General features: G+C 38.9%; 2 protein-coding genes across 21 annotated transcripts in view; one reads left to right on the top strand and one right to left on the bottom strand.

The window, feature by feature from the left end:
• The window catches only part of map1aa (microtubule-associated protein 1Aa), a 53,045-nt gene extending 41,226 nt beyond the window's left edge, over positions 1 to 11,819 (top strand). For 2 of the 3 annotated variants that reach the window (XM_087261858.1, XM_087261860.1), the window contains 4 exons: positions 8 to 6,857; positions 6,952 to 7,184; positions 7,371 to 7,544; positions 11,159 to 11,819. In XM_087261858.1, coding sequence (XP_087117984.1) covers positions 8 to 6,857; positions 6,952 to 7,184; positions 7,371 to 7,526 — 7,239 coding nt within the window. In that variant the 3' untranslated portion in view covers positions 7,527 to 7,544; positions 11,159 to 11,819. Of the gene's footprint in view, positions 1 to 7; positions 6,858 to 6,951; positions 7,185 to 7,370; positions 7,568 to 11,158 lie in introns of all 3 variants that reach the window. The other variant, XM_087261859.1, reaches the window with a different exon arrangement.
• Positions 1 to 20,805, bottom strand: part of ppip5k1a (diphosphoinositol pentakisphosphate kinase 1a) — a 97,516-nt gene that overhangs the window by 17,380 nt on the left and 59,331 nt on the right. For 8 of the 18 annotated variants that reach the window (XR_015496251.1, XR_015496256.1, XR_015496252.1 and 5 more), the window contains one exon: positions 18,422 to 19,853. The gene's annotated coding sequence lies outside the window, so the exon portion shown is untranslated. Of the gene's footprint in view, positions 1 to 7,255; positions 7,508 to 18,421; positions 19,854 to 20,805 lie in introns of those variants that run through there. The other 10 variants (XR_015496253.1, XR_015496262.1, XR_015496259.1 and 7 more) reach the window with 3 other exon arrangements.

The raw sequence follows: 20,805 nt of genomic DNA, 5'->3' as shown, positions 1-20,805 counted from the left end.
CTTGTAGATTAAAGATCTCCTAAATCAGCCATACTCAGGCCAACAAGCCTGTTTGACTGTGTTCTGTAAAGGAGAGGGGGGCTGGAGCTCCCTAGGATACGTACAGGAGCAGAGCATACTGAAGTACAGACTGAACCCTGAGCCTGTGCTGCCTGAAATGGAAGGTGTGAGTGAGTTCACAGAATATGTCTCTGAGACTGTGGATGTTCCTTCTCCTTTTGAGCTCCTGGAGCCACCAACGTCAGGAGGTTTCCTCAAGCTGTCCAAGCCATGCTGCTATATTTTTCCTGGAGGACGGGGAGACTCTGCTTTGTTTGCAGTCAATGGGTTTAATATTTTGATAGATGGCGGATCTGACAGAAAGTCTTGTTTTTGGAAGTTGGTCAGACATCTGGATAGGATTGATTCTGTTCTCCTAACACACATAGGAGCAGATAATCTCCCTGGCATAAATGGACTGTTACAGAGAAAAATTGCAGAGCAGGAGGAAGAGAAGATCCATGGTTTAAATACCTACGGAGACTGGATGAAAAATCTCATCTCACCAGAACTTGGTGTTGTGTTCTTTAATGTTCCTGAGAAGCTAAAGATGCCTGAATCCACACTGAAAGCAAAGAGAAGCATTGAAGAGGCATCTCTCACATTGCAGTACCTTCACAAACTTGGCATCAAACCTGAGCCTCTATACAGGGTTGTGAGCAACACAATTGAGCCTTTAACACTCTTTCACAAGCTAGGCGTTGGCAAACTAGACATGTATATTCTAAATCCTCTCAAGGACAGTAAGGAGATGCAATTCTTCATGCAGAAGTGGGCTGGTAACAGTAAAGCTAAGACGGGTATTGTCTTGGCCAATGGCAAAGAGGGTGAAATTTCTGTCCCTTACCTTACATCAGTAACAGCTCTGGTTGTGTGGGTACCTGCCAGCCCAACTGAAAAAATCGTCAGAGTTCTGTTTCCTGGAAATGCCCCACAAAACAAAATATTCGAGGGTTTGGAAAAGCTGCGGCATCTCGATTTCTTACGATATCCAGTAGCCACTCAAAAGGATATGTCGTCGGGAGCTCCGCCTCCACTGATTAAACAAACTAAAATGAAGCTGCGAACTGATAGCAAAGAAAGTCTTAAATCATCTCCTAAAATGTCCTCCACAACAAAAGCAAGCAAGAAAGAGGCAAATGAAGATATTGAGTCAAAGAGTGAATCTGTTAAGGAGAACAAAGCTGAAAAGAAAGAGAAAAAAATGAAAGAGACCGTTAAAGCTCCCAAACCGCTGAAACCCAAGACAGCATCACCTGATTCACTTAAGCTTGAGAAAAAGAAGCTACAAAGAGAAAAATCTCCTAAAAAGCATGTAAAGGAGAAGGCATCCAAGATGGAGGAAAAGAAAGATCTGGAAAAGAAAGACACAAAGAAAGAAAAGACGGAAGTAAAAAAAGATGACATACTTAAAAAGGAAAAAAAAGACAAAGTTAAGCCTGAACTGAAAAAAATCACAAAACCTGATCTGAAGCCCTTCACCCCTGAAGTCAGGAAGACTCTGAACAAAGCAAAGGTTCAAGTAAAGCCCAAAACAGAAAAAACAAAAGCTGCAAAGGAGCAAGAAAACAGGCCGGCTGCTAAGCAAGCTTCAGTGGAGAAACAGGAGATAGACAGGTCCTTAGTCTCTTCCCCAGAGGATCTTACCAAGGATTTTGAAGCCTTGCGACTAGAAGAGGAACTGTCCAAGTCCATAGAGAGCAAAATTCTTCCAAAAGTCCAGTCTGCAGTGGACACAGTTGTCCCTCACATTGAATCTCCTGATGAGGGAATAAATACAACTGATGTTGAGACAGAATCTCCTCTTGAGGAAAGAGTACCATATGGAGCAAACGCAAATAAATTCGCCTCTAAAATCACAGACAGATTTGAAGATGAGGGTGCAGCTACAGAGTATGACCACACCACAGGACTGAAAGGTGCTAAGACATCTGACCTTGCCAGGATGGGAGAAGATGCAATGAAACCCAAAAGAAGTGATAGTGAAGAAGATGAGGATGTTATTGAGAAGGCAGAGCTTGAAGATGCAGAGGATATAGTACATGAGGAGGAACTCAAGTATAAATCTGATGAGTCAAGGAAAGAAAAACTTGGAAAGGACTGGGAGACAAAAAGTGAGATTAAATCTACCAAATCTCTGGGTGCTGCAGATCATGTTTCTTTAATCCAAGATGAGACCATTCCAGGTTACTCTGAGACAGAGCAGACTCTCTCTGATGAGGAGATTAATGAGGAGACAGAAGAGCGAATCCCACATCTTCAATATGATGTTGGTTCTTACGACATCTCAGTTCCTGATGAACCGGGGACATTTGACACCATCCATGGCATGAAACCACCAACCATATCTGTTGCTTCTGAGTTCTCATCAAAGGGATTTGCAGTAGACCAGGAGCCAGTGCTTTCAGCTTATGCAACTAATATAGTTGCAGCTCCATTGGCTGAAGAAGAGCACATATCATCAGCTACCTCTATCACTGAATATGACAAATTATCATCCTTTGCCACATCTGTTACTGAAGATCAGTCTATAGCATCTGTGACAGCACCACCTACTGAAGATGCAGGAAAAAGCTCTTTACTCTTAGATACTATAAATAGTATACCATCATCCATACAGACAGATGCTACTCAAGGAAAAGAGTACCTTCACTCTGCTGGAACTATCTCTCCAACTTCTTCCTTAGAGGAGGATAAGTGTTTTAAATCACCTCCCTCAGAGGAATATCAACCTATTGTGCCAGAAACAGAAACTACAGTGAAGGCTACTGCTCCCACAAATTATGAGGATGAGGAAGATGAGGAAGAGGATGAGGATCAGACACCAAATGTCGATATGCCACTTGGAAAGATCCATGAGGGTTATGCCTCTGCTGCCATACTCCAAGACACTGAGAAGGCTTCTGATAAGATTCACTCATCAATGGCACCTATTCCCCCTCCTGCAATGTATGTTGGCACACAAGAAAGAGATGAAAAGGCATCCTTTGAGCATAAATCTAAATTGAGTTCTCCTGAGAAGATTTTGTCTTTCTCACCAAATTTACCTTGCACCTCAGAGGTAAACATTACCTCGGAGAGTGAAGAAAGATGCCTCAGTCCAGATGACAGCACTGTGAGGTTCGCCTCACCTACACAATCAGGACCAACCAGCGGTAGCTACTCTCCAACTGAGGAGAGGTCACAGAAGCCACTGACTGTGGATAAAGAGGAAAAACTGGACAAGGAGACTGTTGACTCTTATTTGACCAAAGATGCTACTTCTGACAAAAAGTCTGTGAAAATAATTGATGATGAAGTGGACCCTTTTGTAAAGGAGTTCTCAAGCACCAAGACTGCAAAATTTGACTTGGAAGATGAGGAGGAGGAAGATTATTATGGAAAGGAAACATATAAGGTGTGTGGTAAAACTAAATATAAAGAGGAAAGGGAGTGCACTTTTCTCGATGAAGAATATTCCCAAGAGGCAAAACCTCTAAAAGAGGAGAAGCTGTTTGAAAATAAGAAAGAATCTGTGGAAAAGGAATCATTAAATGATAAACCACAAAACGTGACCTCCTTGGGCCATGAACACAAATCCCAGATGCTTAGCTCAGGAGAGGAAGATGAAAGCGAAACTGAGGATGGTGTTTACTCAAGCATAAAAGCACCACAGGGCAAGTTAGATTCCATGTCAGCAAGCCAAGGAAAAAAGGATGTTTCATTCTCAGAGACAGATGACCAAAACGTTTCTAAAGACAGCGATAAAAGTGTCCACTTCAACTTGTATTCATTTCCTGAGGGTGAGAAAGGCCTCAGAGGGGAAATTGAGAGGGTGGTTAGGCAAGATACACCATATGTTGGGAAAAGCTTTACATACTCTGATGTATATGACAGTAAATCAAGTTCAGTAGATTCCTACTCTCCAAATCTACCAGTGGAGCACACTTTTGATGATACTGATGTTACTCCAAAGAAAACAGAACAAGAGGATTCCCTAGATTCTTCCACTGTCAAATTTTCTGATCCTAAAGCAACAGATGAAAAACAAACATCAGATTCATATAGTAAAACGCAAAGTACATACATGACACCACAGTTTAGGGATTCATCTGAAGCAACATTCTCTGAGAAAATAAATAAAACTGAAGAAAGGACATTTGAGAAAACCTCACCTATTTCAGCAGAGAAAGACCCATTGTCAGTTCAATTTGAAAAGCCTGATTTTACTGGTATGACGGAGGTTAGTGCATCACAGTCCACCCATTATGAAGCTGACAGGTTAATCTCTGATTACAGTGCTAAAAGTACAAGCTGTAGTTTAGGCCAATCTACATTTGGCACAAAAGAAGTAATGGCTGGAGACATGAAGATGTTTGCTGATGGAGAGGATGAAGACGAAGATGAAGAAGAAGATGAAGATGACGAGGATGAGGAGTATGGAGAGCATGCAAGTGATAGTGATACAGAGAAAGGTGCCAAAGAGAAAGATGCTGAATACCCAATGAAAAAAGTAATCAGTCCCGTACCAACTCAGTTCCAGGATGAAAAGAAAGACACCGTTACACACGACAACACTAGGAGCTTAGGCTCAGAGGATTATGGGAAATCTTTAGGTTCGTCAACATTTGACACTCAAAGCAAAGGTGCTGCCTCATCTTATCCTGTTGAAAGTCATATTAAATGCTTTTCTGGATTTGAACATTCTTCAAGTGAGGAGAAAGATGAGTTTGTAGAAAATCATGACAAAGTTGTCAAGTCATATTTACCCTTGTCAACGAAGACTGCTGAAGATAAATGCTCTCACTATGATGACAAAGATCTTGAGTTTGACAAGCAACAGACATCAGATGCAGTAGAGAAAAAAACAGGGGACCCTGTATCATTGGGCTTGGGTTACACAACTATGTCAGCCACAGCCTACTCTTCTTCCTCTTCTTACAGCCATTCTTCATCTGCTTCAGCATCTCTGTCCACTAGCCGCCAATTTGGGGATGAGTTAGAGGCTCAAGCCTGTACTGGATTCGATTACTCATCTTTCAAAGATGAACATTCACCAGTGAATGATTCACCCTTCTCTAGTTCCAGCGGTCAGGCTAAGGATGGATATTTAGAAGTATCAGAAAAGCTGACCCCTGCAACAACTACCGCTGAATCAACATCTAGCCTTGCAAGATTCTCACCACTGTCACCCTTTGAGGAGATCAAGCCTTTCCCTCCTCATGCAGGTACTTGTGTAGTTGACAAGAAAGAATCCACTTACACTGGAAGCAATATCTCAGATCAGGGACTACAAAGTCAGTGCTTTTACAAGCCAGAGTGGGATGAGGACTCAAGACTACAAGCTGAATTAGGTGCAACTGGACCTTTCTCCTCAGTTCCTCCGGCCACACAGAAAGACACCTTGCCCAGAGATCTATGTGGTGCTTCATCAACACTTGAATTTGAAAAACAGTACTATGAAGAGACTGAGAGTAGTGAAGAGGAGGATGATTATATGTATGAAACTGAACAGGATAAACTTCAGTACCAAAGATCTCCAGTTACAGCTCAAGCAGACAAGAAAGATGACACTTTTTCCTTAAGCGAGACACTATCAAAAGACATATCTTCTAGTTTGGGAGGTGCTATTTCAAACATGCATACCTCATATTCTCTTTCATTCCCAGAACCCACAAAACCAGACACAACAAATGGGCCTGCAGAAGTTAGCCTGACTGCAGCAGAAGCTTTTGGTGGAGCCTGCAAGGTGGAAACAAACTTGTCAAAAGTAGAGATGAAAGGCCAAGAATTTGACATAAAGAAAATTAGGAGCCCAAGTAAATGGCAAATGCAGCAGCCACGAGACATATATCCAGGGGCGTCCCCACCCCATTATCGACATGAGGATGAATATGATGAAGAAGAAGAGACAGAGCCAGAACACCCTGCCCGCCCTCTCTCTCTCTCATCCACAGAGAAACCTTTCCAATCCTCTTATTACACAGACGATCCAAACAAACACGATGATGACTCTGACTATCCTTCAAATGTTGGTGTCCGTCCACATTCATCAACTGCTTCCCCAGGCTATTCCGCCTGTGAGAACAAGCAGAGGAGAGGAGACACATCTCCATCTTTTATAAACCCAAGCTTATGTCAACTTTCAAGCGATGAAGAAAATGAGGAACAAACAAGCCAAGCATCAGATCAACAGCAACCGGTGGGGAAGACAAGGTTCCACAAACAGCCTCAAGACTACTCTCACAGTCATCATTGCGAGGACAATGAATTGCAACACTTCTCCGGAGCCATGGCTGCTGGAATTAGTGCCAGTGGGGAGGACACCCCTCCAACCTCTATCAGTGAGCCATTGCATTCACAGTCAGATTCAGATGTTCCACCAGGTACAGAGGAGTGCCCATCGATCACAGCAAAAGGAAATGACTCTGATGATGATGCAGATTACCTGCCTGTAGATAAATCATCTGGAGCTTATGGGGGGAAGCATTACTTATCTAGATCACCTGACAAAAATCATGATCCCTTACCATCACCATTAATGGACCCTGCTCCTTATCCTCCTCACCCTGATGCATGTATGGTTGATCCTGAAGCTCTGTCAAGCTTAACAGACAAACCAATCAAGAAAGATACAAAAGCAAAGGGTTTACGTAAATTAGGTAAAACAAAGTCCTCATCTCCAGCGAGGAAGGCTGATGCTAGGCGGAAGCGCTCCCCATCAAAGGAGCCCTTTGCCCACACCACCTCTCTTAGAAAAAAGGACATGGAGGATGATCTGTCAAGGTCAAGCCACAACACTGGCAAAGGCCTTGTCAATGGCCTGAAGAATACCGCAGGTATAAACATAAACTTTTGAATATGCAAATCATGAGCAGTTCACCAACATAAAGCTGATGCCAAGTTTGTGCTCATTTTTATTGTTTTTAACAGGTTCAAATTCTTCAAAATTCAGCACAGCGGTGCCCCCTGGTCCTCCTATCTATGTGGATCTGGCCTACATTCCCAACCACTGCAGCGCTAAAAATGTGGACCAGGAGTTTTTCAAACGTGTTCGCTCGGCATATTATGTAGTGAGTGGAAATGACTCTAGCAACGGAGAACCGAGTCGTAGTGTACTAGATGCCTTGCTAGAGGGAAAGGCACAGTGGGGATCCAATTTACAGGTAACATTCGTTAAATGCTTCTTTGTAGTTTGCTAATTAATATGCTGAATATTTTCTGGATGCTGTGCATATAAAGATTGCAGTTAATTTGTTTTATTTGTTTTCAGCTTAAGAGAATAATTAAAAGCATTCTAAAGTCATAGGCAGAAACTGTCATTCTATTAATGTCTTATATTCGTTTTATAGGTAACATTGATACCTACACATGACACAGAAGTGACCCGCGAGTGGTATCAGCAGACCCATGAGAAGCAACAGGAGCTGAACATCATGGTCCTGGCCAGCAGCAGCACAGTTGTAATGCAGGACGAGTCATTCCCAGCCTGCAAAATAGAGTTCTAAATTCAACATGGCTCCCAGGTCCACATTTTTACTCTCAAATGGTCCGTTACAGCCTTAATAGTTTACTCAGTGTATAATTAACCTGTTTTTGCTTTTGAATTTCCCAAGGTTTAAAACAGCACATGTTGTCTATTGCCCAAGACACCCAATCAAATGATAGAAACTTTATTATTTCCTGATGATGAGATTTATTCGAGTGCAGGAAAACAGAAGGATGATGTGCCTTTCAATGTATACTTTTCAGGGTGGCTTTTTCCCTTTACATTGTACAATACCTAAATGGAGAACAAAATTCTTGACCCTTAGAGTTTAGACCAGGGCCTGTTTAAACCAGTTTTCACAATCACATTCTCAGTAGTAGTTTTATACTGAACAAGGTAACCAAACAAGTGTGCTAAACGAATTAACAAAATTGAAATATAACCTTATTTACAATGCTATTTAAATAAGCACAAGTATACCTCTTGACTTTTTTTGAACAAAAGCACCAGAAAGTCCCCTATTACTGCAGATTGACTGGATGAGGTTCTATTGCTTTTAGCCGATTCTTCCAGGTGTCATTCCAATCTTAATGAACCTGTTGCTTTGAGGCCCTGATATACACAACATGGCGTCATCCTCCACCACTGCACACGTTTTATTCAAGAAATATAAATTAATACCAATTCAAATCTTTTCTAACCCATCAAAGCTATTTATTACTCACTGTGTAAATTGCAATTGAGGCTATATACCTCAGTAGAGAGATTAAAGGGACAGCACACCATTGTCTCTCTTTTATGTGGTACTAGATTTATTTTTCTGTTGAACACAAAGGAAGATATTTTGAAAAATGTTGGAAACTGGCAAGAATAGAAGGGAAAATACTTTGTAATATGATTTCATTCATTCATTTTCTTTTCGGCTTAGTCCCCTTATTATTCTGGGGTCACCACAGCGGAATGAACTGCCAACTTATCCAGCATATGTTTTACACAGCGGATGCCCTTCCAGCTGCAACCCATCACTAGGAAAAACCCATACAATCTCATTCACACACGTACACTATGGACAATTTAACCTATAACCTAAAATTCATCTATAGCGCATGTTTTTGGACACACTGTTATGTTTTTCTCCACACAGTTATGGCAACTGACCCAGCCGGGACTCGAACCAGCAACCTTCTTGCTGTGCGGCGATTGTGCTATCCACTACGACACTGACACTGAATATGATTTTAACATTCTTCAAAATATCTTAATTGGTGTTCAACAGAATAAAGAATCTAAAACAGGTTTGTGTCAAGTAGAGGGTGAGTAAATTATAACAGCATTAAAATTTTGGGGCAAACTATCCTATTAACAAATGCCCAGGTGCTAGTATTTTAGAAATAATTGGACGAATATATAAAAAATATTACAAGTTAAAAAAACGGAAATATTATAGACTTGTGTGGCAGCTTGCACAAAATGACGTTACATTCCTGACTCAGAGAGTAATGTGTTCAATCAACAACAGCAACATTAATGTCATACTGATACTAGATCAGGACTAAATGATCTTGATCTTCGAAAAATACAACTGAATAGAGAGTCTAGTCTTTAACACTAAATGAAAGAGTGTACATGTATGGAAATCAAATCTTATTTTGTTGTTAAATGATGTATAAAGTGTACGTTCACAGAGTTTTACTTATTTTTAGTGTTGAAGTTCAGAAGTATGTTTTATTATGAGCTTATTAGGGTTTCTTTCTATTCATTAGGACATTGTAATGATTTCTAGTTATAAAATGTACAGTATATACTGAAGACATAGTTGCTTATTTAAAGGGATGGAAAGAAGGGATGACTGATATGTAAGCCAAAGTTGCAAGCAATAGAAGTGCATGGTATTCAATGAATACACTATGTGTGAAAGGGTTTTAAGCTTATGAAAGATGTGAGTTATGAGCACTGCACTTAGCCTGTTCCGATATATAATATATATATATATATATATATATATATATATATATATATATATATATATATATATATATATATATATATATATATATATATATATATATATCAACATTAATCAACAATGAGGATACATTTAAAAATACTAATTCTTATAAAAGGAACACTCATAGTATGACTTTACAACTCACCTGGGGGTAAACAATTGAGTTGTACCATTTTTGAATCTATTCAGTCGATCTCTTGGTCTGTCGTTAGCACTTTTAGCTTAGCTTAGCATAGATCATTGCATCGGATTAGACAATAAGCATTGTTAAATAATCTTCCTTATTATAATTGGCTCTTCTTTAGTTTTGTAGATTTACTGTGTAATATTATTGTACCTGCAGCAGCTATGGTATGACAACATAGTACCTTGATTATTCCACAGGAATTGCATCATAGGCTAGTTCATATCTGCTTGTTAAGTCGTGACATATGGAACACTGTTTTTCAGGTCCAAGCCGCTACTCATTTGAGTTGAGAAAATATTCGTTTATGGCCACTTTTTAGTACCATCACACAATAAAGTGAATTCTATCTAAAATCATGGTGTACACATCAGTCCCTACACTTGCTGCATCACAAATATCAAAATTTGACCAATTTATAAAAAATGAATCACTTTCTGGCCATCAGATATTAGGCATGGACACACAAATATATATATACATATATATATATATATATATATATATATATATATATATATATATATATATATATATATATATATATATATATATTGCAATCGCAATTTTCAAAAGTTTTACATCGCTTTGTAATGTTTATTATTACCATTTGATGAGTCTCCCCATACAGTTTGATAGAACACTGAGGCCCGGAAGCCGCTTTGCCTAATGTCACACTTAAGAAGCGGATACATATCGACGTAAAAAAAAGCAACATTTCATCTTCTGTCAGTCTTAGTACATGATGCTACTACAGAAAAGCCAAGCTTTGAATAGGAAAAATTATCTAATCTCTTTTTTTGCAAATTCTAAACAAGATCTTATTCAACTTCAATGATTTATGCTAAGCTAAATAGCCTCCTGCCAGACTCAGAGTTTAGCTGAATAGTTATAGAAAAAGAATAAAACTCAACTGTAATGTAATGAGCAACTGTTCATTTAAAACAGAGTTTTCCTTTGAAAGACATGAGGAAAGATTGCATAGTTTCTTTAAATGTCTCATTAGACATTGCGGATAGGTCTTACTATATGATAAATGCTAGCGCTGGTTTAGGCTCTTGTCTCAGAGCAGGTTGAGCGATGAAAAGCAAACTCTGTACAAGTACTGTATGCTCTGCATGTAAATGATCTTGAGGTAAGAACTGAACATGCATTTGAATACTGTTATGCTTTTAGGTGCTTGGCTCAATTAATGTCGTCTTTATTAATGAAGGAAGGTTTTAAAGGAAAATAAAGTGTTTTCCTGATCCATTTGAGTCCGAATTTAATCTTCATGCTTTTCAGTTTTTACAGTTCTGATGTTCATTGTCCCAGTCTAAAATATTTGATTGTTGACTTGCACAGTTTTGATACTCAAAATGACAACATACTGTATGGTTGAGCATAATCACTCATAACTTTCTCTGAGTCACAATATTCAAGAATCCGCATTTAATGCTTGCCTCTAATGTTTTTTAAGGTGCTGTAACTTTTGAGCTTCTGGTTATTTGGCTGTGCCGCCTGACATGGTGAACCCAGATGTGACTTCGCAGTACCACAGAAATAAACAAACACATACAAGTTCCAGACTGCAGACTGCCAGATCAAGTGACTAGATCACTGATCACATTTTATATTCAAGATTTGTAAGTGTCCGGATGATTCTTTTCTTTCTTTCTATATGTTTGAAAAAGAAATAAACTAGTCATGATGTGCTGTGCAAAACATCCTTTAGTTGCAATGTTGAGTTTGCCATCTCAATAGCATCAACACTTTTGAAATATAGCATTCCATTGAGCCTAGCTGTTTATTGCATGTGACCTTAAGTTTGAACTTGTATGTAATAGTTCATAGTTATATGACATAAAGTACTATTTTAAACATATTTAAATGATAAACGTCTCAACTGTACTGACAAGGCACATATAACCAGGCCGCGCTATCATTTCTAGCGTGCAGTGTTGTTAAAAAATATTTATGTGTACTTTTCATTTTTTTTCCATTACCTTTGCTTTAAGTTCTCTTTTTTATGTGCAATACTCTGTATCTTTCTTTAAACTCTCTAAATGAGTGTCTACAAATATGTTGTAGAAAGGTAAAGCTGATAAACGCTAATAAATTATGCTAATGGAAAATATCAATGGAGTTTTGCCTGTTCTTGTGTCAGCTGCCATGGAATCATGGAATATCTTTCATTTATATATGGGCTAACAGTTCAGAATCTTGAATTCACTTTTACTTTTTTACATTTTATTCATATAAATGAAAAAATAATCTTCTAACGACACTCAATTCTGTCAAATTATATCTTGTTTATTTGTTGTTTTTTTCTATTGTCCATATTTGTAAGTGATAAATGTGTCTGCCAAGGCAAAATTTCAAAATGTTAACAGTAAAGTAAAGTACTAATGTCAAATATGAAGACAATACTTGACAAAATAAGTTTGTTTTATAGCATTTATATCTAAACCCACCGTCCAATGTATTAGGTACACCTTACTTGTACCGGGTTGGACCCACTTTTGCCTCCAGAACTGCCTTAATCTTTCATGGCATAGATTCAACAAGGTACTGGAAATATTCCTCAGAGATTGTTTATCCATATTGACATGATAACATCACACAGTTGCTGCAGATTTGTGAATCTCCTGTTACACCACATCCCAAGGTTCCTCTATTGGATTGAGATCTGGTGACTGTGGAGGCCATTTGAAAACAGTAAACTCATTGTCATTTTCAAGAAACCAGTCTGAGATGATTCACGCATTATGACATGGTGTGTTATCCTGCTGGAAGTAGCCATCAGAAGATGGGTACACTGTGGTCATAAAGGGATGGACATGGTCAGCAACAATACTCAGGTAGGCTGTGGCATTGATAAGATGCTCAATTGGTACTAATGGACACAAAGTGTGCCAAGAAAATATCTCCCACAACATTTAACAATCACCACCTGCCTGAATCGTTAATGCATGGCAGGATGGATCCATGCTTTCATGGTGTTGATGCCAAATTCTGACCCTACCATCTGAATGTCGGAGCAGAAATCGAGACTAATTAGACCAGACAATGTTTTTCCACTTTGCTATTGTCCAATTTTGGTGAGCCTGTGTGAATTGTAGCCTCAATTTCCTGTTTTTACCTGACAGGAGTGGCACCCGGTGTGGTCTTCTGCTGCTGTAGCCCATCCGCCTCAAGGTTGGGTGTTGTGCATTCAGAGATGCTCTTCTACATATCTTTGTTTGAACGAGTGTTATTATGGTGGCTTGAAAATCCAACATACTGTTATCTATCGTAAACTTATTATTCTTCCGTCTTCTTTTTCTTCTTCTTCTGAGACAAATTTTAAAGTGTCTCTCCTCTTAAGCCTTTCAAGCTACATACTTTAAACTTTCGTCAAACCTTCAAACTGGTCTGACTCGGGTTGCATTATCTTTTCTAACTGATCTGACTTTGGTTTTTCCGAAAAAAAAGACCCATTGACTTAACATTGGGTCAAACTTTGTGAGCTAGAGTCTGGCCTCATTCAACTCAGTCTAGCCAGCAGCCAATCACTGATGATCTTTAGACTTACTAACCACTCCCTAGCAACCAATTTTAACACCCTAGCAACTTTCCCATTAACTGTGACTAGCTATTCTAACACATGCTAATTGTTTTAACATCCTACTGACATGCTAATTTAGCTAGAAACATGTTAGCAACACGCTAGTCATGCTAACAACATGCTAATTCATCATGGAAACAGGCTGATCCATGCTAGAATCATGATAGTAACACGATAGAATCATGCTAACAACATGCTAATTCAAGCTAGAAACATGATAGTAACATGCTAATTCATGATATAATCATGCTAACAACATGCAATTCATGCTAGATTCATGATAGTAACATGCTAATTCATGCTATAAACATGTTGGTAATATGCTAATTCATGCTAGAATCATGCTAGAAGCATGCTAATTCATGCTAGTTACATGCTAATTCATAATAGAATCATGCTAGTTATATGCTAATTCATGCTACAAACATGCTAGTAGCATGCTAATTCATGCTAGAATCATGCTGATTCATGCTCGAATCGTGCCAATTCATGCTATAATCATGCTAACAACATGCTGATTTATGCTAGAAATATGCTAATAACATGCTAAATCATGTTAGAATCATGCTAATAACATGCTGATTCATGCTCGAATCATGCTTATTCATGCTATAATCATGCTAACAACATGCTAATTCATGCTAGAAACACGTAACATGCTAAATCATGCTAGAATCATGCTAGTTTCATGCTAATTCATGCTAGTATCATACTTGCAACATGCTAATTCAAGCTAGAACAATGCTAGCAACATGCTAATTCATGCTAAAATCATGCTAGTTACATGCTAATTCATGCTAAAATCATGCTAGTTACATGCTAATTTATGCTAGAACCATGCTAATTTATGTTAGCAACTGCCTCAACTCAGAATACTTTAGCAACCCCCTAGCAACAACTTAACAACTGCCTAGCAACACCTTAGCAACAACCTAGCAACGCCTTAGCAACCACCTAGCAACACCTTAGCAATGACCTATAATACCATAGCAACCACCAAGCAACACCTTGGCAACAACCTAGCAACACCTTAGCAAGCACTCAAAACACACTAGCAACCACCTAGCAACACCTTAGCAACCACCAAGCAACACCTTAGACAGCACTCAGAGCACCCTAGCAACCGCCTACCAAAAAACATGCCAATCTATACTAGAAGCATGCTAACATGTACTTAAATATTCCGACTGTATCAAACTTCATAAAAACTACTTTAGTTATGTACACTTTAAAACAAATCAAACTTTCTGACCATAAAGTTTGCCCTTAAACTTTTATATCTAGTTTGAGTTACTGTTGCCTTTTTGTCAGCTGGTACCAGTCTGGCCATTCTCCTCTGGCATCAACAAGGAATTTGCACCCACTGAACTGCCGCTCACTGGATATCTTCTCTTTTTCAGACCATTCTCTGTAAACCCTAGACATGGTTTTGCGGGAAAATCCCAGTAGATCAGCAGTTGCTGAAATACTCATACCAGCCCATCTGGCACCAACAATCATGTCACGTTCAAAGTCACTTAAACCTTCTATCTTCCCAATTCTGATGTTTGAACTGCAGCAGATAGTCTTGACCATGTCTACATGCCTAAATGCATTGAGTTGCTGTATATATATATATATATATGAATATTGTCTCCACAATCTAAAGGAAGTTATTCAATATTATATTAATTTGGATTTCAGTCCTAAAGAGCCTGAATAATATTAAAACACAGTTTACACTATACTGATATAATAAATATGAGATGAGTGTATGCCAGCGTTGAGCTCTGGCAGGTGGCAGCCGCTACTGAAAAATCAAGCTCAATTCACATACCGATGACATCACCGTCTGGGTCACATGTCTATTAATGCTGGCACCCATCTTTTCTTCCCCACCCTGTCTGTTTCTGAGAGAAAAGCCATAGAAATGAACAATGGGCTTGTGTTGAAGAAAACAGATCGCAGTGCTTGGCAGAGCGATGGGCAATGAGGACAATGACCCACTGTTTCTAATCACATGCAAATACATACAATTTGGATTAAGTAGTTGAATGAGATGCATTAATAACTATGATGATTGTTTACGCTGTGTTGTTGAAGATGTGTTTTTTGGTGCAGCTGCCGTTAACAGAATGAAAACCCTCAGGTGATAAATGATAAAAAAACCTGTTGTCATGCCAACAAGTAAGAGGATGAATAACATGCTTGAGATAATGATGCTTTAACAAGTATACACTTGCAGACACCGAGAATACAGTAATATTAAAACGCAAATTACACAATTATTTAAAAAAATTATAAAATTATTTTTGAGTAATGAAATAGGTTTTCATTAAGGTTTTGAGGTTTCAAAATATGATTATGAAAATCCATTTTTGCTTTTGTTTTTTATTCAGAGCGGTAATTATTGTTTTTATCAGTAGTACCTTTGTCTATCTATATAGCCGACAAGAAAATAAATGAATGAGAATTCGGACAGAATTCAGTCGGTGGACAGATCGGGAAGTGAACAGTGGAGTGAACTCCAAAAAACCTCTAGAGGTGGAACAGACTGGTGGACGAAGAGGCTCACAAGGGGAACAGACTCTGGTAGAGAAGAGGTTCAAGGGGGAACAGACTCTGGTAGAGAAGAGGTTCAAGGGGGGAACAGACTCTGGTGAAGGAGGAAGTTCAAGGGGAACAGACTCTGATGGAGAAAGAGGCTCAGGGGGAAACAGACTCTGGTGGGGGAAGAGGTTTAACAGAGAAACAGGTTCTGGTGGAGGAAGAGGTTCAAGGGGTGGAACAGACTCTGGTGGAGGAAGAGGTTCAAGGGGTGGTACAGACTCTGTTGGAGGAAGAGGTTCAAGGGGTGGGAAGAACTCTGGTGGAGGAAGATGTTCAAGGGGTGGTACAGACTCTGGTGGAGGAAGAGGTTCAAGGGGTGGTACAGACTCTGGTGGAGGAAGAGGTTCAAGGGGTGGGAAGAACTCTGGTGAAGAAAAAGGTTCTAGGGGAACAGACTCTGGTAGAGGAAGGGGTTCAAGGGGCATAACAGATTCTGGTGAAGGAAGAGGTTCAAAGAGGAACAACCTGGTAAAAAAGAGGCTCAAGAGGGAAACAGACTCTGATGGAGGAAGAATTTCAAGGTGAAACAGGCTCTAGTGGAGAAAGAGTTTCAAGGAGTGGAACAGACTCTGGTGGAGGAAGAGGCTCAGGGGAAAACAGACTCTAGTGATAGAAGAGATTTAACAGAGAAATAGGTTCTGGTGGAGAAAGAGGTTCAAGAGGTGGAATAGATTCTGGTGTAGAGGTCTGCATTCCTGTGGCTGTAACTAGTGTAATTTTGGATGGGAGTGGGCGGTCTAACAATAACGGTCTTGACTCCCGAGCGAGCGAGCATGCGTACGTATATGTGTGAATGAGACAGCGTGATTCTGTGTTTAAGTTGTTTGTTGCTGGCTGTAGTGGTGGAGAAGATTCTGGTGAAGGATTACGAGTCACACGCAGGACAAGCAGCAAAATAACAGAAATTCAATTATTGTTCAAAAACAAGATGGGTCCTATCATACATTTGCACACTTAACCAGACTCAAGTGTTTTTTTTTTTTGCTAGTTTCAGTCCAGCACATGTATCATTTTCATGTCTTGAGCGACATTGTTTAAACAGCCAGTGCTATTATAATTAATAGTTACTTCAAATAAAAGCTATTATAAATAGCCAATTTGTGAGCTCATGGGTGTGATGGTCTGAAAAGTGTGTAAATGCAAATTGTTTACATGTTGCTGGAATAGACAGTACTGTTGATCAACTAAAAGATGGTATACAGTATAATGGCTTTTTTGATGTTGTGATTTAAAGAGTGTATTAATAATAGGCAGGTCCAAAACACATGTACACGTTGCTTATTACACACACAGGGACGCACAGCAGCAAATACTTACTCCTGTACTTTCATCTTGGGGCTTTGGTGCAATCCGGCTCATTCCACAGACGGTCTGCTCGTGTATGAGGCAAAATCCGTTTCCTTACAAGTGAAGTGTTCAGTTTTTGTGCAAACACAGATTTTATTGAGATATTAGCTGTGCTTTTGAAATGTTGAAAAACAGCGCAGATTCGTTCGGCATTGGTATGATTCCACTAGATCCTGATTTCAGAGGTGCACCCAGCTCTATGAGTTCATGAACTCTCCCAGAAACTACACTTGGATGATGAAGACTTTTAGTCGTGCTTCAGACTAAGCCGAGCCCAAATTGATGAGCTGTTGTCCGGTGTCGGCAAGAGGATTTTCCCTCGTGACACACAAGAGCAAGCTCCAGATTGGTTAACGCAGCGTGAATGTCTGCTAAAGTTCAGATTTTCCAACTCAAGCGCTTCGCATGATTCGCCCGCTAAACGCATCACACACTCAACTTTACGCAAATGAAGCAGCACGAGTTGAGTGTTTGATGCGCTTAACGGAAAATCTGAACCGCACTGCAGGATGTGTAAATTACTTGCGTGACTAGTGTAACAGGCTAAATCAAAATACCTTATAAATTTAACCTATACTGTTAGACTATGTTTGTTTTCATGGCTTTAATATTATCAATGTTTACTTTGACAACTTTGGGTAGAATGTAAAAAAGTGAAACATACAATTTACCGTAATCCAAATATAAAGGCATAGAAAATACTGAAACGTACACAACCATAACCCACATAACCATCACAACCCACAGATACAGTGTTCAGCATATACGAGTACACCCCTCACAGACCTCTCTTTTAAATGAATATTTTCTATAGGATACTCTACAATAAGATATTTGTGCACATACTATAGATTAGTCAATACCAAAGGCAAAACTGCAACTAATCCAACAAAAAAACTTAAAATGAGTACACCCAAATGAATCTGTTGGAGAAAAATATTAAATCAGATGTAATACCTGTATAACTTGTTTGAATTGAAATGTATTATCTTTCTATTCCTAAAGATGTTCGGTGACCAAACTCTTATTTTAATGGATATAACTGTTAAATAAAACTGTTTTGTTTGAATGCACCAAATCTTTGGGCTAAATTCACTGAGAAATTCTAAAAATATATATTATAAAAATGGGGTGTACTTCTTTAACAGTACAGGACTGACCGAGACAGAACCCTGCTAGGTTCACAAAAAAAGACAATCATTTTCTGCAGACAATGCCACTTTTATTTAAAACACTGTAAATCAAAGTGCCATTTAATACTACTGCACAGACAGCATACAGCACCAACAGTACGATAAATCTGAGTCGAATCCATCAGAGGCAGATGCTTTAATATGTCAGTGATTACAGTTGTCAAGTGGGTTGAATGTGCTTTACTGTACTCCAAGCGGAGTGGAATAATTCACAGACACTGCTGGAGTAGGGAAGTGAAATGATCATCTCTAGATTCTAGAGGTTTAACAAGCTGGTCCTACATCAGTCAGAGTCAGATCATTTTACACACACACTTTCTGCATGCTCGGTAAACAACGGGTTTACATAACTGTTTTTTTTTCCTGAACAGATTTAGATCAACCATATAACATTAAAGTATATCTTTCTGAAAAGCAGCATCTTTTTACTGTACACTAAATCAGAAATAAGACCAAATGTCTGGTGGTCTGATAATCTCACCGCGTTTGATCAAACAGGAGGGTCACGGTACAAAAGAGTACTTCATTGTCCAAAATGTGAGTGGTAAAAGGCAGGAGAAATGTACTTAAAATGAAGCCCACTGCTTATTTTCCTGTGACAGCGCTGTATGTTTTACAAAAATAAAAACTAAAATATAAAAAAAAGAGACTTAATTATTTGCAGTCTCATTGTTAAAAGTAAGCTGCATATTAGTCAATAAATATATTTATATTTAGACTACATTTATGTATTTTATAATGATTTAATAAATTATGACAGTGGTATAGCAAGCTTTGGCAAATAGTAATGAAATGTTCAAGGAATAATTCTCTCTGAAATAAAAAGAACTCGTATCAGTCCAACCCATAATATGTTTGTTTCTCTTCAAAACATTTTCTTCTGAAACTTTTAAAGATTTCTATCCCTTCACTGGAAGTACATTTTTCCAAAAATAAGAGGCCTTCGAAAAACAGGTTATCACTTTCTATGATTAACAAGTTTAATCAACATGGCTCATTCTGAAAACATAACCCTATTGTATATACATTATTGTAGCCAGAGAATTATGTAGCAAGAAGTACGTATGGCTGCATTTGGTCTTTAAAGCCGCCTTTCCACTGCACATGACAAACAACTAGCGACAGACCGGAAGTCATTCATTTACAATGAAGAGTACTCTGGGAGCTGCGTGGAGTTCTGATCATCTCTGTGTGTGGAAAATTCAGATCTGATTTGAGCTGCGGATCCGTTAAAATATTTGAACTTCTGCACCTAGACCATATGTGATCAGCTGACTGGATTTGATGTATTCCAGTGTTACGGGGCGGTATGATGCTGTTCCTTTTCGCGCTTACCACAATATGGACTGTTTTCCCACTGTTACCAGCTTGTCCAGTGGCTCGTCGTATAGGTCGGAGGATTTGAGACACAGATCGGATTTGACTGTGACGACGGGGTTCTAGGATAGTGAAGAACGATTCCAGAAAGCAGGTTAGACAAAAACAAAAACCAAAAAATAAAAAAACAAGTAAATAACATGGTGACAACTTGGTAAAATCTGAAAACGTGTTAAAAGTCAGGCTGCCGCCAGGGCTTTTTTTTCTGGATTGCTTTTTAAAAAATTCGGTTCGGTTTAGGGAATTTGGTGGGCGGGTGAATCTGTGCTTTTGAAAACACTATTGGTTGCGTTTAGAGAAGCGGGTGGCTGGGTATATTGGTCAATCAGTCTGTTGACATTTATGTGAGAACAGCAGGCGTGAAAGGCACTTGTGAGCGAAATTTAATATCTCAAAAAGCGTGCACAGCAGCCTCTGGTGGATTTGCAAAAACAAAAACAGCCAAAAAAAAAGTATCTCCTAGGACATATTTGACGCACTTCAGAAATATATGTAGGGGTATGCAATCAGAATGAGCCTGGGTTAAGTTTAATCTTAGCCTTTCCTCATTTATAAATGCTGATCAAACATTGTAGCTGAAACTTGTTTGCATGACATGTAAGAATCTTTTGAGATTCTTCAGCAAGAACCATCCAGAACTGTTATCTGCTGTCAAACAAGTGTGTTTTTATTTGCTCTACACCTAAATCCACATTTCCATCTTAAACTACCCATTTAAAACGAGCATAAACAATAAAATTCTTGATGTTATTTTGGGATAACCTAACAGTTTTATGTTTAATCCACTTAAATTTGTAAAAACTAATAAATTAACTTAATTCCTACCTGTTGCCCCAACATAAATCGATTGTGTGGAACCGAGCATGTTTTACAGCATAGGTCTCAAATTCAATTCCTGGAATGCCGCAGCTTTACACAGTTTTGCACCAACTCAAATCGAACACAGCTGATCTAGTGGTGTCTAGCAGTCTTGAACACCTTGATTACTTGGATCAGCTGTGTTTGATTAGTGTT

Source organism: Danio rerio, chromosome 7 (assembly GCF_052040795.2).
Source record: "Danio rerio strain M-AB ecotype USA chromosome 7, GRCz13ab, whole genome shotgun sequence".
In the NCBI taxonomy this organism is placed as follows: Eukaryota; Metazoa; Chordata; class Actinopteri; order Cypriniformes; family Danionidae; genus Danio; species Danio rerio.
The sequence above is the reverse complement of the archived record's forward strand: the minus strand, read 5'-3'. Positions and strand labels throughout refer to the sequence as shown.